Genomic DNA, 19217 nt, shown 5'->3' with positions numbered 1-19217 from the left:
TTCGCCTATTACATTCGCAAGCGAATGATAATAGGCGAAATCTATGGTGTTTTTTATATGAATTTCTAAATTTCTCTTGTAAATAGCTGCTTTTTCTGGTTTTGATTGTGAATGTGTGAATGTGGAATGTGGAATGTGGTGACTGAGTGGGAGTAAATGTTTTGCATCCCTCTCCCTCCCCACGTCACCGCCCGGCAGGTACTCCCATTACCGACCGTGGCTGCGAAGGCGTGGGCAGGATCAGAGAGGCATGACGTGCCCATACTTTTTTAGTAGCGTGCACTGCATCACCAAATGCGATGCAGTGCGCGCAACGAAAGTCGTTTTATTTATTTATATGTTTACTTACCTGTTAAGGTCCGGAATTCATACATTGCTACCCCCCACCCTGCCCCTCCATCTCCCCACGTCACCGCCCGGCAGGTACTCCCACTACCGGCCACGACTGAGACTGACACCTCTTAGCACTAAACATCCACAAGTTTCTGTTCTCTTCTGCTCCAATCAGGATTCAATCCTGTGACCTCTGCAGTTCATTTACTAACAGAGGTTTCATAAAGTACGCTAGTGCATTTCCCACGGAGTAACTTCAATTGTTTTTATTTTTCGTTTAAGCTCTGCGTTATTTTATATGTAGGTACCTGAAGGTGAAAAACAAAAAAAGTTGCAGATTTCTATTTTTTTAGCCAAGCCTTTGACCACACCCCCAAGCTCACTCACCCCAACTCCATTGTACACAGCATCACAGTTTCCATACTTTTTCTAATGCCCTTTGAAAACTGTGTAGCTCAGCTATTCTGGCTATCAGGATGCAGACATATATATTCCCCTAGCTTACTGCACAGCCACAGATCCACGAGCCAAGGCCACAGATCGCGACAGCAGGTGACTTGTCATGTGCATAAGGTGAGCAAGAATGCCTAGGGATGACAACCATTTTATGAAGGCGCTCGCTGTGTCTTCCAGCGAACACCATTCACCACACATATTACCTTCATTGGGTGAATTTGAGCCTCGTTACGTTATGCTATACTCAGAGCGAAATTCCAATTTTTTTCTCACCTAATATGTGACATTTTTAGAAAAAATATGCAAATAATGCAAAATATATTTGGATGGTCATTTCTGTGAAAATTGCCCGTGAGGGCCTACATTGTGTACAAAAATCCCACGAGATACTGGTGGGAGGCTGGTTCGAGCATAAAATGTTCCTTTTGGTGTTCAACAATTCTTTCAAGGCTTTTTCTGTTCAAATTAGTCTTCCACTGGCACAAAAGTACACGAAACAGCACAACTGAGAGGAGAACAAAATTCCACGAAATCTGCAAAACCCAACAATCTGGAATTATGTCAGATTGCACATTTGAAAAAAAAATGCCATGGGCTATGGAAAGAGACTGACTCACCTTTTGACCACAGACATCACAGAGTTATATCTCTGCAATATCTTTAGCAACTCAAAACCCTCCTTCTTGATGAAACTTGGGTGGGGCACATAGTAGAAACCACATAAGTAAACAAGGCTTCAATAGATCTGTTTACTTTCTTTTACGACTAACCGAATTCCATAGTTGTTGAGAAAGGATTTGGGCCAGAGGCCATCATATTATGACTCTTCAGAAATGCCAAATTAAAAATTTGACAAAAAATGTCATGCCTTCCAGAAATAACAGGCTCAGAAGGATGATGCCAGGGCCCTCCATATGTCTGTGTTGACGAGAGAGTGAAAAGGGGGCTGTTGAGATAGGCATCAAAAAAGGAGGCCTGCCTGTAAGGAAATCCTGGGAGGCATCTGCTCCAGGGACTCCACTTACTGCCAATAATTAATAATAAATAGGATATTTGCGGGAATGGGCAGCGAATTGGGAGAGATAAGAAAAAGCCTGCCTTATGAGAACATAGCATGAGGTGGTCTCTATATAGTGATTTGAGTTTCAGCAGGAACTTCCACCCAAATTGGATTTATGAGACCAGGGGCCTTTATATACCTTGTAATACTGAATTCAACAACAATACATTGATTCCTGGGGTCAAATCCACTCGGTCAGTGGCTCTTAATAATTTGACATCTGTTGACCCACACTTAAACCTTATTGGATCCTGCGGACCCCCGCTAAATATTTTTGGGAATTTCGGGACCCCCACTGAGTCAAAACTGGAAACTAGGGGTCCCAACGTAAGCATTTTCAATTATTTTATCCGCAAAACAAAACACACAAAATACAGAAACAAGCATTCATAAAACAAATGCACAACTGATGAAATATTGCATTTAATTCAGAAAGAAACATAAAAAATGAAATATTTAATTTCTATGGGAAGTTTGGACTTTTTCTAAATTCAATTGAGGTCACTCATTGTCCACACTATGTTTTGTTTGCATTCTGTGCCCTGTTCTCTGTGAATCAATGTAAGCAATCTAACTTAGCCTCTGATTTAAAATTCCTTCCATTGTAAAGAACGTTTTAACATTTTCAACTTTACATTTTGCTTCTTTATATGCACTTTATTATTCATTTAATATTATTTAATTTTCTAAGCAGTTGCAGACCCCACTCAGTAGGTTTTACAGACCCTGCCCCCAAGTGTCCCTGGACCAAAGGTTGAGAACCACTGTTCTAGGTCAAATCTCAAGGATTATGTTCTAGGACAAAAAGCCCAAAATTACAGCATGATGAGAAAATTATTGTGGAGATAAGAATTTCTGTATTGCATTGGTTTATGGAGAATTACTTACAATACAGTGGTAATATTGCATCTGCATTATTGATAATTCTGATAGTGGTATGGCCGGGTGCAGTATTACGGTCCACCAGTCACTGTAGAGTGCATATGTTAGGTCCTGGTCCCCAGTCCTCTTTTGCTGACCATGTCCAGACACATCACATGACACCCCGGATATATAAAAAGGAGTCTTACCCTTGTGTCCATGCTTGTTATTGCTACCTGGTGGTTCCTGCATTCTGGCTCCGGTGTTTTCCCTGTTTGATGGCTGTTGTCTTTACACGGGCTCGTGTGAAGAATTTGAGGATTCCTGCTGAGTACAAGTTGTTCCCCTTTTTTCCTTGCTACCTTTCTTGTCCCAGTCCCTGTTTATTGGTCCTCTCCGTGTTTTTGCTAACCTGCCCCATTCCTTAGCGAGGTTTCGTAGTTAGTCAGCGTTATTTAGTTTTCATTCCCTTCTTTTATTTAGTTTTCATTCCCTTCTTTTATTTAGTTTTCATTCCTTAGTGTGCTTTTTGGACCGTGGGGGTTGAACATTCAGGGGCCCCTGTCTGTTATTTACCCGTTTTTCGCTGTCCTCCCGTTTTGGAGACGCGGAGTCCCGGTCGCGAGAACGCTACCAGTCTGCATCGTTATGCGGAAGTGACGTTTTCGTCCATTCCGCGAAGCAAACCCGGCTGGGTTTGTTTACTTTCCTTCCGAGCGAGCGGAGGAAAAGACGCGTTCTCGCTGATTCCTCAGCTAAATTAATAGCGCCCGATACAGAGGGGTTTTTTCAGAACCGAAATTGGGGTCTGTTTTTTACCCTGTATCTTCTTGATTTAACCTAACCAAACACCCTTACTCTGCTAAGTTAAATCCTGTCAGGAATTGCCTGAGAGATGTTATCTCGGGGGTATACTGATGGACAAACTCCTTGAAGCTAAGCCTGCATTATCTTCCGGTAACTGTCTGTGACAATATATGTTGGATATCGGTATTGTGTTGCCAAAGAAGGACTGGGGATTGTATAATTACATTAGGGTGTGTTTTGTGTTCCCCTATTCTTGCAGGTGCAGAAGAAGGAGGCGGGTGTATCTTTTAAACCAAGATAACGGGTGGAAGGTTTGGTTACCTTTTTGTTTCCACCCTCTTTTCTGGTTCAGCAGCTTACTCATGTGTACCATTCAGTGAGTGGTTGGTGAGCCGGAGAAGGGGACTGGAGTGTTCCTCGTTCCTGCAGTGTGTGGGTTGGGCAGGAGTCCAACAGCATAATGGAGGCCTCTGTGCCAGTAATAGGCAACCGAGGTCTTTCATATGAATGAGTCCTGATTCCGCTATAATGGTGTCCTCAACCTGCCCCCAGCACTCCCCCTTCTGCAGAGGCTCATGGGCCTGCGTAAATACCTACCTGCACCCAGGGCACAAGTCCTAAAAAAAGAAGTGGGGGGACGCTGACTTCACAACAGGAAGTGACGTCACGAAAGGTGGCTTGCACCATCGACTCATTGCCTCCCCTCACTCACCCCTTAGATGCGATTGCATCAGAGAAGCCAGCACATGAGCAGCGTTCTGAATGGGTTACGATTTCACCCCAGAGAGGCCAAAGAGTGAATGTGTGGTTCCATTTGCTCCAGTTATCGAGCTCCCGGTAAAATAAGTGGGGGGACGCCGTCCACCGGCGTGGTATCCCGACTCAAGGCCTGCCTGCACCCCAACACAGCCTGACGGTTTTGTTGACACTTGTAGCAGTTTCACTTTACTTGCTTTGCCATGTCTGCCGCAAAGGTAGTAATTCCAGAGGTTGTAACACAGCCTGACTTTTGGCAGGCTCAGCACAGAGGTCAAGAACTGCCTGGCGGAGCCTTCCCTCGTTTGGGTTGAAGATAGTTGGTGATAAAAAGTACCGGCCTCATTTACGAGGTCCCTAGTGGCACTTTTATGCCGCCGGAGTGTACATTTTTGATGGTCCGGTGGCACAATGTGCCGCAGCATATTTACAGGCCACGCAAAGTCACTTTGACGGCTTTTAATGACCTTGTAAATATGTGCCCCTTTCACACAGAACACTGTGTGAAGAGGCATTCCATGGGGGTTCCTGTGGGTGTTACCCACAAAATGTGAAGCACTGCTTTACATTACTGAGTAATATATAAATGAGGGGGTTTACCCAAACATAGTCACTGGGACCTCGGTTCTGAAGGTACTAGGAGGGGGGATCCCAGTGTGAACAAGGAGTAATATATACAAATCACAAAGTTATTCTTCGAAACAATGAGTTGATCCACACTGTTTAATTTCACAATGGGATATAGTACATTGAATGTACAATCAAATTAGCAAACACAGTTTCACGGTTGTACAGTGCCCCAAAGAGGATGGGGGTGGGGGGGGGGGTGGGGAAGTGGTGTTGAAGTGGGGATGTGATAATAAAGGGTATTAGTGACAGTAAAATCAGTCAATCAGTGAGAATATATTGACAGTTTCGATACAAAACAAAATAGCCATAAACTCAGCGTATTTAATCTAGAACAGCATACTTCACATGGTACAATAAATGTGAAAATTTGGGTTAGCAGGAGTATACGGGGGCCGGTAAAGCAATCGTCCCGTCAGTGGTATAGTATCAAAACAGATCAGTCATCGAATCGCGGGTCAAGTTATTTCCGTGATTGGGAGCCGAATGTATCGGGGCCCGTATACTCCTGCTAACCCACGGTCTTTAAATCGTATACCAGGTTGCCTGCCCCTCTCCTTCGGTCCTGAAGAAGACCCCACAGCAAGGGCATGATCAAACCCTGCGTCGGTTAGAGGGTCGAAACGTCGACAACCACCTTCCTTTTGACAACTTCACGCCATCATTTTCACATTTATTGTACCATGTGATGTATGCTGTTCTAGATTAAATACGCCGAGTTTATGGCTATTTTGTTTTGTATCTAAACTGTCAATATATTCTCACTGATTGACTGATTTTACTGTCATTAATACCCTTTATTATCACATCCTCACTTCAACACCACTTCCCCTCCCCCCCCCTCCCTCTTTGGGGCACTGTACAACCGTGAAACTGTGTTTGCTAATTTGATTGTACATTCAATGTACTATATCCCATTGTGAAATTAAACAGTGTGGATCAACTCATTGTTTCGAAGAATAACTTTGTGATTTGTATATATTACTCCTTGTTCACACTGGGACCCCCCTCCTATTACCTTACATTACTGAGGGCAGAGGGAGCGTTACATAGGTGGTGAATGGGCGTTCCCATGCAACCACGAATGCCGTTTGATGCAAAACCGTATCTACAGAGAATTGTAGACAGGGTTTTGGGCCAAAGGTTAACACCACTTCAAAGGAGGCGCTAACAGGAGAAATGTTTTCATTTCTCCCTTTTCCGACTTTGCAAGTGTGCAGCAAACATACAAAGTGGGAAGAGCTTTGAAACGTATCTAGGCATGGGGGGATTTACAATCCTTTTGGGCTGGGTTAGCATTACAAAACAAGAACAAAATAGTTTTTTTGCTATTAACTTTCCCGCACAAAACTTATTTTATGCTGAAAAGTACCCTCAAAGTAGCGCAAAGCAATGGTTTGCGTTACTTATCTTAGCGCAAAGCAATGCTTTGCGTTAGTTTGTGGCGCGGGGCGTTACATGGGTGTTCCCTTGCAACCACCCATGCCTTTAGACGCAAAACCCTATTTACAAAGATGTCATTGCCCTCCCGCACTTAATGGTACTAATTTCATCACTTGTGAAAGTAGAAAGGTGGAGTTGGCCCCGCCGCCAATTGAAAGTGAGGACTGTGCTTTACATGCAGGCCTCTGAAGCGGAGGCTCAGTCGGGGGATCTGGGCCCCGATGTAGGTAAACGGGATTTTCCGATTTCAAAATACCGAGGCGGGCCGAATCGGTATTCTGAAATCGGAAAACGAGATGTAGGAAAAAAATACCGAATGAAAACCGATTCGGTCGGCATCGGTAATGAGATTCGGTACGTTCCGATTCAGCTCGGTCCGAATCGGAAATTACCGAATCGGCCAACAACGAATCGGAAAACACCGAATCGGCTACCACCGAATCGGATATTTCCGATTCGGCGAATACCGATTCGGTAAAAGCCGATTCGGTAAAAACCGAATCGGCAATCATAGACCCATGGCGAAAAAGCCCATAGGAATGCATTGCATGAACCGATTCGGCTTTTACCGAATCGGATAATACCGAATCGGATTTTACCGATTCGGATTTTACCGAATCGGTAAAAGCCGACTCGGCAATAGGCGATTCAGCCAATGCGGTGGCTCCCCCTCCCCCACCCAAACAGGGAGTGGCAACCCTGGCAGGTGCAGCCAATTAAGAAGTTTCTAGAAGTTTCTGGAAAGCCTGCCTGAGCCCAACACACAGTTAGCAGCAGTGGGAGAAGGAGGTTGCAGACTGAGCAGGAGCAGAAGAAAATGGCAGATCAGGCAGGAAGCCAGAAGTCCTCCCAAAAGAGGAAGCCCAAATTCACCACCACAGAACTTCAGGTGCTGGTTGAGGAGGTGGTGAGGGTGCACCGCCAGCTCTTTGGCAAGCTGTCCCTCAACGTGCCAGACAGCACCAAGAGGAGATTGTGGGCAGACATCGCCCAGAAGGTCAATGCTGCTGGAGTCACCCCCAGGTCCATTGAGGAACTTAAGAAAAGGTTTTATGACCTCCGCAGCCTCACCAAGAGGAAGCTGGCCGACCTCCAAAGGCAGGCAGGACACACCGGAGGAGGCAAGAACCCGGCGCCACCCCTCACCGAGCTGGAGGAAATTGTCTCCAGCACCATCGAGAGGGAGAGCATCGTAGGGATCGGGACCCTGGACAGCACTGCGATGGCCACAGCTACAGGTAAGAAGCATGCGCATCATGACACACCCTACCAGACACCTCCCCATTAGACACAATGCATAGGCAAACACCAGCACTGTACTGTCACCAACATACAAGAGACAAGCATCATGGTACATGTAGTCAGCAGAAGTTAGCCAAATATGTCAGTGCAGAATCACAAGACAGGAAACAGTGTGACACGGTGTAAGGAGATGCAAGGACATGTGGAATGCCATAATTGTACTGACTGTAATACATCGGCACTCAGTTTACAAATGCTTCTTTGTACCTAGGGGCACCATCAGGCGGCACCACTGTGGCAGCAGAGGGAGCTTCGACATCACATACTGCAGTGGCAGGGCCGAGCACCAGCCAGCCTGGCCAGGAGGAGGAGGATGAGGATGAGGAAGGAGACACCCCAGGGCTTGGAATGGAGGGAGTCCTGGTGATTGATTTCCAGGCAGTGCACTCCCCAGTACTGCCCAGCTCACCCCCCTTGCAATTTTCACCATACAACTCCCCTACAAGGCAGACCATTCCGCCGACAACAGCTCCTGCCACAACCGTGGCCTTGCCACCCGTCCTACCTGTCCTGGGAGCAGGGGCTCCGGGACCGGCCAGCACCACACCACCACCAGTGGCACCCCAGCCCACTCAGCAGGCCGGAGGCAGCAGTGCCAGACGCCGTGCCACCACCACCACCACCACCACCACTGCTGCACCAGCACGGGAGGGCAGTGTGTTCCTGGGCCTGGAGGGCCAGATGGTCAAAATCCAGCGCCAACAGGCCAGATCCACCATGGCCTGCCAACGCCAGCTCCTGCAGCACAACCTGCAGATGGGGGAGTTGGTGAAGGGGTTCCAGGCTGTTGTGGACAGCAACAAGGAGGTGGCAGCAGGGTTGGGCAGGCTGACCACTGCCATCACCCACTCCTCTGCCAGGCAGGAGGAGCATGAGGTTGCGCGCAGGAGGGATGCCCGGGTGCTCAACCGGGCCATGGCCCGCCTTGCAGCGGCGACCGCACAGCTGTGCCATCGAAGCTCAAATCAGGAGTCGGTGCTCAGTCAGCATACGGCTGAGCTGACCAGGGGGATGGCCAGGATCACCACGGCCATGGAGGCCATGTTAATATCAAACGCCGCCTCCAATCCTGCCCTGGACCTGGGTGATGCTGGAGACAGCAGCAGCCGCAGCAGCCCGGCCAGCGCTGCATCAGAGCCAAGGAGGAGCACCAGGCGATCCGCTGATGCTGCAGGCCATTCGGAGGGGGCCGAGGGACACCCCAGTGGGTCTGGAAAGCGGGCCAAAAAATAGGCTGGCAAGGGGGGATGATCAAACCAGAACCCTGGACTTTATTTGTTTTGACAGACTCCATTTTTTGATGCACTTCAGTGATGTAACTGTGGTGCATCACTATTAAAAATTTTATTTTCCAAGCAACATTTAGCTGTCTTTGCATCTGTACTCAGTCAGAAATAGTTTTCAGTGATCTCCTCACGTCTGTATCTGCCATCACATGGCGTACACACCCCAGCTGGCTGTGTCAGTGGCACAGCTTCGTCGTCGTCATAGTCCTCGTAGTCAGACAACTCCACCTCAGTGCCCTTCTTGACCGCAAGGTTGTGTAACATTGCACATACAGCTATGATCTTGCAGCAGGTGATGGGGGTATACTGCCTTGCACCTCCACTCTTGTGCAGGCATCTGAATCTACTTTTCCAGATGCCAAAGGTCCGTTCAACAACATTCCTGGTGCGTATGTGGGCCCGGTTATACCTCCTTTGGCTGGGTGTGGAGGGGTTGAGGTAGGGGGTGAGTATGAATGAGCGGAGGGCATATGCACTGTCGCCTGGAAGAGAAAGGGGTCACATTAGACACATGCACACATGTATTACACCTACCTACTATGTGTTATGGGGGTCTGATGATGTGGCTCACCTAGGAGGTATCCTTCTCCAAAATCGCCAGCCATCAGCCGTGCATATATGCCGCTCTGTTGGAATATATAGGAGTCATGGGTACTCCCTGGAAATTTTGCTACCAGGTCTGTGATGGTGCACTTGGCATTGCAGATCACCTGCACGTTGATGGTGTGTGTCGATTTCCGATTGCGGTATATGTATTCGGTGTCCGCTGGTGGGCAAATCGGAATATGCGTGCCATCTATGCAACCGATGACTTGGGGAAAGTGTGCCATCTGGTAGAAGTCCGCTTTGGTTTGTAGCAGTTCTGCGTGGGTTGCAGGGAATGAGATGTATTGGTCCATCCTGTCTATCATGGCGTCAAGGAATATGTGGAAGAACCTTGACAGGCTGCTCTGGCTCACCCCTCCTGCTGCTGCTACTCCACTTTGATAGCTGCCAGACGCTACCAGGTGTAGGCTGCATAGCACCTGGACGTGCGCAGGGATGGCGTGTGCCCTTGGGGTGTGGTGGTCCAAGTATGGCTTAAGGTCCCTGATGAGCTCAAGTATGGTGTCAGAGTCCAGCCTGTATCTCTGTAGGATCTCAGCCTCAGTGAGCATGAACAGGGTTATCCTCTGTCTGTAGACCTGTTCATTTCTTAGCCATTCCCTCAGTCCTTCCTGCTGTAGCCGTAGCCGCCTCGCAATGACATAGAAAGCTGCCATCCTGCAAGTTGCAATGCATTTTGGGACTGTTTATATGGGTTGGAGTTGGTTACCACCTGATTGCAATCCATGGTAAATACCGAGTGAATTCTACCGATTTTGAGCCGATTTCGGTGTTTCTGTGCCTCCCTACATCTCCCCAACTGTCGGAATCGGGGAATTTCCCGATCGGAGATTCATACGAATCGGCATGTTTTCCGATTCGGATCATGTCCGAATCGGTATTTTTTCCGAATCGGTACATGGACCGAATCGGTGATTTTACGAATCGGTGTCACTAACGAATCGGTAGTAGGACCGAATCGGTGATTTTCCGATTCGGTGTCACTAACGAATCGGTAGTAGGACCGAATCGGTGATTTTCCGATTCGGTGTCACTAACGAATCGGTAGTAGGACCGAATCGGTGATTTTCCGATTCGGTGTCACTAACGATTCGGTACATGGACCGATTCGGTCTTTGTAACCGAATCGGTGTTTTTCCGATTCGTTACATATCCGATTTTCGGTATGTACGTATCGGATTCTTTCACATTCGGTACACATTCCGAATCGGTTTTCTATCCGATTCGTTCTGTTTTTGGTTCCCTACATCTCGATGGCTGTTTACCGATCGGTAAGGGCCAAAAATCGGTATTTTCGGCCGATACCGATCGGTAAAGCCCTACCTACATCGGGCCCTATATGTACACTTTTACAAAGTGCCCGAATATTGCTAGAAAAGTGACAACCCAAAAAGACACCCTTGAGGTATCTAGGACCAAGGGTATAAAACACATGCACTCGACCGCTTCGAGAACCACAAGAATAACGATTTGCTGTGTATATAGCCTATGCTTTCGCAGTGCTGTGGCTTCATAGCGCTTTACGTCACAGGTGTTGCTATCACCCAAATGAATGGTACTGACTCAGCACTGTTGCTATCGAGTCAGCGGCCTTTAGGTAACATGTAGAGAGCCGCTACTAGGGGTTATAAAAAAAAAACGTTTTTTAATTGTTTGGACTTTAAATTGCTTATGAGTTATTTCACTCCCACCAACAAATATTAAAAAAACAACGAACCCATAAGAAATCAACTTCTAGTTTTTCCCCTAGAATAGCTCTACTGATACCTGACAATTACTCCTTCAGCGGTACTCCTTTCATCCAACTTGAATCACCCAAAGAACACTCCGGTAGGAGCGACAGCAAGTGTCATGTGCAGGTAATTCGGACATTTCTGTTTAGACAGTATATTTGTAGTGTTCGGGAAATGCATAACATGTGATGAAATTGGGGTCATTTTAAAATCGCGGGTACTTTTAAAACCATAAGTGATGAAAAGGAGCTATGGCGATTGTAATATGTCTCTCAGAATCTCTCTCTTTATGATAGTAATATTTGTATTGGTAAAACTGTCTGGAATCAAACTGAAATCAACTTGAAATGTGTGTGTAGGCGATTAGCTTACCCACAATGTTATACCTCATATGGGTGCGCACTTTTCGAGACACCTCAGATTTAAGGAAAATCAACCAGACTCTGTGGGCCTTATTTATGAAGGCCTTGCGCCACTGGTGCGTCACTTTTTCCCATTTTAAAAGTGACGCACCGGCGGCGCAAGACCTTCATAAATAAGGCCCTGTGTTTCTATATGTGACAGCACCTATACAAAATCAAAACAATGGTAAAAGCAATATTTGTGCATTAAAATGACAAATGCGCTTTAAAAATAGACGCGAGGTCAATGTTGCCTTAAATCCTGGAAGAATTGGCGCCATCAACCTTTTGCTTTTTTAAATAATGTATGCACATCTCGAGGGAGAAAGGCTGAGCGGCACCGAACGAATATGTAGCTTCATTGTATTTAAGTACTTATTTAGCGCCGTTGGACATTGGGGAGCATTTTAGCGCTAGGCATGTGGCAGGTTAACAAACCAAGAAATCTTCTAGGGTTTGAAAAGTACAGTTTGTAGGCACGGCCAAACTTGGTAACCAAACCCTTTGTTCTTGTGAGCACATTCCGTTGTTTTGTGTCATCCGATCATCCGATAAATAGACTTCGAGGTCTGAAAAATGTACACGCGCGCTCGAGTTACGCATCCCACATCCCGGGTAGGCCGGGAGTTTGCGCCAGACCAAGCCGTTCGCGTTCTGATGACTACGAGTTTTTATTTTATGTTCTTCTACTGTTCTTCTAAGATAAGCCCAGTGATGTTTTTCATGGCTACACGTACCTATTCCACTGACACGAGGTCGGGCTTCCTGACATAAACACGTTCCCCTGAGGAAAAGAACCCTCGCTTGTCTGAAAAACGATCTGAAGAAAAAATGCAGCGCCAAGAAGCTGGTGTTGTGATGTGAAGTGCGTAGAGACGTAATAAATCGACAGCTACCACGAGACAGCGGCAGATCTGGTTCAGCTCCAGAAAATATCCCAGAATCACTAAACGACCAAGAACACACATATAGCGCACACACGTCCATTTTGGCCTCTGGGCGCTTCCGGTCACAAGCGCGTGGAGACCATGGGGATTATTTACAAGGCCCTTGCGCTTCTTTTGCGTCACTTTTCCTATGTTAAAAATGACGCAAAAGTGGCGCAAGGGCCTTGTAAATCTGCCCCATAATCTTTGAAAGCGCCTGGGGGTGGATATATAACATATATACCTTTTCTATCCAAAGTTGGTAACGGGACGACTTCAATCACCAGAGGATCAGAAAGGGCTGATCGACGAAACCAAGAACCGAAGAGATACTTTATTACCACAGACATGCGATTAGACATTATAAACTTTCCACTGAGCAAAAATCGAGAATGCTATTTTACACTTACGTGATAGACACAACAAATGTTGTAGCGCGTAAAACGTGCAGATGTTTGCAATAGGATTAAAAACGAATCGGAACTAAATAAACTATGTGGAGGGTTTGCCGCATATTGGAAGAAATACGTATTCGGCATTTTACTAATATGAACCAGGAAACGAAGTTGGAGGCAAATCAGAAAAGCAGCGTAGGGAGAGGAAAATATATGTTTAACATATGTTATTTGTGGGCGAAAATAAACGTCGCTCGAAGCGTATATCAAACACGAAAATCTATTTCCGCATAACTAATGTCATATTATTTTTTGCAATTGCTTCAGAGCAAATGTTACATTTTTTTTCGCAAAGCTGCAAATGTACCACAGACTGGAGAAATATCTTGTTGCTTCTTTCCGAACGACGCAAGAAGGATTACTGGCTTTACTTTAGCACCACCGTAAAGTTTCTATGGCCTTTGTTTCCAAAAGCAAGCTCCCAGCATTCATTTATTTTACTCTTTTATTTACTGTAAGAAAATACCGTTTATTTTAGCGGCAAACCTCACAATAGCCTCCGCCCTCCTTGAAATCGGCACCAGACACCCAGTGCGCGCTCTCTCTCTCTCTCTCTCTCTCTCTCTCTCTCTCTCTCTCTCTCTCTCTATATATATATATATATATATATATATATATATATGTTATATATCAAATATTTTTACCCATTGGGTAATTATAGTTAGGATTGTGTTTCCACAGAAAAAGCATTATTTGCTTTCCTAATGACTTTGTCGACGTTTGACAAATATTCACAGAACTTTCTCCCCAAAAGTTCTTCCACCCCAACGCCTTCCTGGAAAGTTTCAGGGGAATCCGTGAACCATGGACTGAGAAAAAGGGAGGGGTCCCAAAACGTGTTTTCCTAATCATTTTTCCGTAGGAACTTTATATATATATATATATATATATATATATATATATATATATATATATATATATATATATATATATATATATATATATATATATATATATATATATATATATTACAGTCATTATTTTTTAAAATATCCTGTAGATTATTTGGGGAATGGAGAACATTATTTGTGGCTCACACTTTCCAAAGGAAATCAACATATATGTGTATATATAGCTCACCTCCATCAGCATACTCTGCTCATCTGCATGCATTATCTATGTCAAAGCATTTATTTCATGGTTATTTGTTTTACCAAAATTTAGTTACCCAAAACTAGGTTTCAACTGGTTAAGTTTGTGTACTTAGGTATAATCACGTTGTAGAGACCTTGAGACTATATTAGGAGAGCGTTGTTCCTATGTAAAATAATTGTTACATGCAGCCTTTTCACCCAGTAAACGGTGTTTTTTTCTGTCTGTTTTGCTACACTGTGTCCACAGTGCTATTAAACTTGAACTTGACATTTGCACTGTAATAATACATGAGTGAATGTGCGTTTATTAACATAAGTGCTCTGTATAGCATTTTATGAGCCACATTTCTTCTTGCTGTTATGGTTCATACATACATGTACAGAGTGTAATATGCTATTTATTACCAATGATGAGAGAGGGGAAAGGCCATGACACATGAGAAGCACATCCACTCTGCAGCCCTTTCCCATTTTCAGGACTACAAGATTATGTATCATGGAGGACCACATTATGCAACAATATTACCTAAACTATACAGAAAAAAGGCAAATGATGCTGTACATTTTCTGGCAGTGTTATGCTCATCAATTTGAGCTCAAAACAAAAATTTTGTGAACTCCAAAAATGACGTGCTTAATGTAGTAAATCCATAATTACGTCGTAAAAAAAAACTGAAGCCACAGAATCATATAAATCTACTGGCCCTTACTTTTGTCCATTTTCATGAAAGGTAAACAAAACCTAAACATTCTAATTCCAATAAGCTCCCATTGTTACCTGTGCTGTAAAGAAAACAGCTCTTTCATGCTAACTACCTCAAAATAAACATTTAATTTAAAAATATCATATGAGTAATGAGTAAGTATTGTTGCCCAATATTGGCATCCCAGGATTCTGGAGACTTTTACAAACCAGTTGCCTTGGGCTTTGTACTTTGTTATTAACCCCTTCCGTGCTCCCGATGGCCAACAGCCGACGGGAGCACTCCCTTTCTAGTGCTGCGAACGACCATTGGCCGTTGCAGCCCTGCCCACCCTTTAGAATGCCCGCACTGCAGTTGTTTTCCATTTTTACTGATTGTTACAGATAAATACAGACAGAAAAATATTTATTTTCTTGTTTGTATTCATTTTTAAATGTGGAAGAAAACAGAAATTGGGTTTCTTTTTGAGTTATTCCAAATACTGTCTGCCAAAACTACTAGGCCAATAGCTGTGTGGATTGATAGATAAGAGGGTTAAAAATGAAAACCAATTTAGTAGAGGCTTAAATAGCAGTGGATTTCCACAAGGTTGATACTGAAATGTGCATTTTTCATATATGTGCATTGATTTACATTCTGCTGGTGTTCATAGCATTGAAACCTGGCACGCATTCCAGCATGTGTGTATATTTATCAGTTAAATAAATGTGGAAATATACAAATTTCAGCTTAATTTTTTTCACGAAACTCAAATTAAGTATGGATAAATACAGATAAAAGTACCCAAAAATAAATATGGATAAATACAGGCAGAAATGTCCAAAAAGAAATACCACAAACTGGGTGCCCTAATTTATAATGTTGCCTGTTGCCCATTTGTGTTCTCTTTCTCTCTCTCTCTTCTCTCTCTCTCTCTCTCTTCTCTCTCTCTCTCTCCCTCTAAGCTTAAATTCTAAATATATAAAGTAATGAATGGATTCTTTACATAGGCTCACTAATCATTTATTTGCAAGCTTTCTTGATTACTATCATGCCTCCATGCAGGCTTTTCTGAGCTCGCAGCACAACTTGGGAGGAAGAATCTCTTAACTTGATATACTAGTCTACACTTGTTTGGTATAGTTTACTGTTTCCTTCTACAGCCATGCATTTAATAGAACAAAGGATAGTCTGTTAGTTTTCAGTTAGATCCTCTCTATGAAAAAGAAGGCAGTATTTTTTTAAATGATTATTCAAATTATTTGAATTATTCAAATAATTTTGATAGCATAATTAAGGTATTACATTTATTACTATATATGTATTTGTGTGTTTATGCATGAATAGGTATTCAGAAAGGCTGAAACATCTTTAAAACTGTTTTGTCATTTTTTTGTAAATTTGGATTTGCAGTACTAGTTTTTGTTGGGTTCTGTAAATTTACGAGCAGCCTTCATCTAATCAAAGTATGTATGTGTGATTTCAAAATGTGGATCTGTGAAGCAGGATTATGAACCATGCAGTGACTTCGTTTTGGGTAATTTAATTAAAATAACGTGCCTAATATTCACAACTTAAAAAACGTACCTCCTCCAGGATTCACTTGGAAAAGGTGGTAAATTTGATACATTTTCTCAGCATTTTTGATGTATTGCTTCCTATGGAGATCTTCTTTAGCAGTTGCCAGAAAGGGGGTGGGTAATTTACTGCACCTGGTAAATACCATTACCCCATGGATCAGTTTTCACGGGCTGCAGTAAATATCCCTGATTCTTAGTTTTCCCTTCTGAAATGAGGAATTACATGTAGAATTGGCACTTTAAGGACCAAATTTCATGTTTCTTGTTATTTACCTTGCATGTTCCAGGAGTCAATTTAAACAGTTCTGACCTACTGAAATTTCCTTAGGGAACATTTCCAAGAGTGCAGTAAAAAAAAAACCCACATATATCTGGTAATTCAGGCCCTTGCACAAACTAGGGTTTCACCCGCAGTTTTCAGACCCATTTAGATGCAGTGCTTAATGGAAAGTAATACATTTCTGGATTCAAGACCCTCCTACAACTTTACTCCCTTCAATTACTTTCTCAATTATTTGGCAAAAAACAGAGAGAACCAAACACAATTTGGTGAAAATATGGTGAGGACTGGTTAAGGTGGGGAGGGGGGATCTAAGTTAAAAGTCAGCACAACTACCTTTAGAGATACTACTGTCAATGTAGCATGAACAAGATAGAAGAACAACCACTACAGACTGAAAATAGCACACTGTCGCACTTTTAATAGAAGCAGTAGGTGATATGAAATGCTAGCAATAGCGTCTCCCCCACATGTTTACTTTTGACATTTTGTATGCTGCCTGCACATCTTCAAAGAACATGGGAGGTATGTTGCTCAATACCTTTAATGGGAGAAAAGCAGAAACTCAGGCAAATTGCACATTCCAAAATCCCCAGGAAAAGGAAAAGGGGAGTCATCAACATTGTTAACTAAAATTGAAAATAATTAATTGGAAATGTTGAATTTAAAGGGGGCGGACGGGTTATGAAATCCTTTCCCACTGTCTTTCTGGGGCCCTCTTTCATAATGCTGTCAGTACTTATCTTCCCTGATGCAACAAACATACAGCTGGTGTTAGGAGCCCATCAAGAAAATGCGTTACGGAACGATTAATGCCTGGTGCCGTCCGACAGATACTGCCCAGAGCTGCCAATCGGTGTTGCCCAATAATTACAGCCATGTGCCACCAACAAATCTCCCCTGGTGCTGCCCAACAAATGTCACAGGGTGTTGACCGATAGATACCTTAGGCTGGCAAATACTAATGCGTTTTGTGAAACAAACGTGGTGTTGTCCAACAGACAGTGCTAAAAAATGTCCAACATACACCACAGGGGACACCATAATATAGTGCCCAGTTTTGTACATCAAGTACAGCCTTGAAATGTCCAACACATAGCTCCCATTGCTTCTAATGCTTGTAGGTGCTAAGCAAATAATGCCCTGTGCTTTCCACAATCACTCATTGCTGTCAAACAAATAGCGTCCGCCGTTGTCCAACATGTTTCGGCCCTCCATTGCAAAGTCCAGTCTTTTTTAGGGCATTCCTGGATGAAAGGATGCTGTTTCATTGTGAGATGCGAAAAAATATGGGCAGTCTTGGGAAAGTCCTGTGGGAAATTGCCCGGGGCCTCTCCCTGGAAAGTCAATGGTTGCCTTTGTGTAGGGACTTGGCAGGGAGGGCAAGGGAGGCTGATGGAGGGGTCTCTGGCAGTAGTAGTAGTTGGCCTGGCCGGACAGCATGCTGAAGGAACAGGAGTTTAGAGAGCTAGGGACCCCGCAGGGCAGTGATGGAGTTAAGGTAGCGGTAACATGGTGGTGCCCACAGGAGGCGTCGGTGGGAATGAACCTCTCTAGCCCTGGAGCACCCATGGTGTGAGCAGCCTGCGATAACATGGCCGCACAGGAGGTTGGGTGGCTGAAACAAGTCGCTGAAGAGCTGCTGTAGCCCAGCGGGGCATTGTAGGCCTGTGTGGGTGAGTGTATTGAAAGGAAGGGTCCCAGAGGCCAGTAAAGGGGTCCAGTGAAGGTCAGCCCAGAGGTTGCCGTTCTGCCCCCTCTCCGAAAACCCAACTTGGCCCTTGAGCCAGTTGTCCTCCTCCGCAGCTTGCCAGTAGTGCCCCCGATAAAGACGTCATCGCTGGAGGGGTCAAGCACCCAGTAGTTGCCCTTGCCTGGGTCATCATAGTGGCGGGGTACCTTCAGGAAGCACTTGTTGAGGCTGAGGTTGTGGCGGATGGAGTTTTGCCAGCCCGGCCGGTTGTCACGGTAGTATGGGAAGTTCTCCATGATGTACTCATAGATTCCGCTGAGGGTCAACCTCCTCCCCGGGCTGCCGCGGATGGCCATCATGATCAGGGCATTGTAGCTGAAGGGCGGTTTGGGGTGCTTCTCCCGCCCCTCATCGCCTTTACCATCTCTAGGCTCCTCAGGGACCTTTTCACCTACTAGGAGCTGATCACAAGCTCGGGGGGATCCCTCCACTTCCATTGGAGCCTGGCCCGGGCCCTCAAGGGCCTCCTGCAGGAGCGTGTTAATGCTGAAGGAAGACCTGCTCCCCGTCTTGCCCTCCTTGGGGGTTTCCATTGGCAGCTCTACCCTGCACCAGAGTTCAAAGGTTACAAAAGGGCATGGTTGCTCACGTGTTCACTTGACAGCTCATTTCCCCAAGTGAAAGTTCCTCGGCCCAGGTGACAGTTCTTCCGGGTGACTGACAGCTCCTCCGCTCGAGTGACAGCTCCTGCTTCCCAGTGACAGCTCCGCGCCCAAGTGTGCGGCTCATCGCGGAGGCTTTCGCAGTGCTCGGTGTAAGACTATCCGGCCCTGGG

General features: G+C 44.9%; 1 protein-coding gene across 1 annotated transcript; it reads right to left on the bottom strand.

Moving 5' to 3' along the window:
- Positions 1–17925: 17925 nt before the first annotated feature.
- On the bottom strand, positions 17926–18975 carry LOC147672515 (forkhead box protein G1-like). Its single transcript, XM_086947976.1, has one exon. It carries the CDS (start codon positions 18973–18975, stop codon positions 17926–17928), a length of 1050 nt encoding a protein of 349 aa, XP_086804102.1.
- Positions 18976–19217: the final 242 nt, after the last annotated feature.

The sequence above is a fragment of the Lissotriton vulgaris genome, unplaced genomic scaffold, assembly GCF_964263255.1.
Source record: "Lissotriton vulgaris unplaced genomic scaffold, aLisVul1.2 SCAFFOLD_1969, whole genome shotgun sequence".
Classification (NCBI taxonomy): domain Eukaryota; kingdom Metazoa; phylum Chordata; class Amphibia; order Caudata; family Salamandridae; genus Lissotriton; species Lissotriton vulgaris.
Note: the sequence above shows the minus strand (reverse complement) of the source record. Positions and strands in the feature narration are given on the sequence as shown.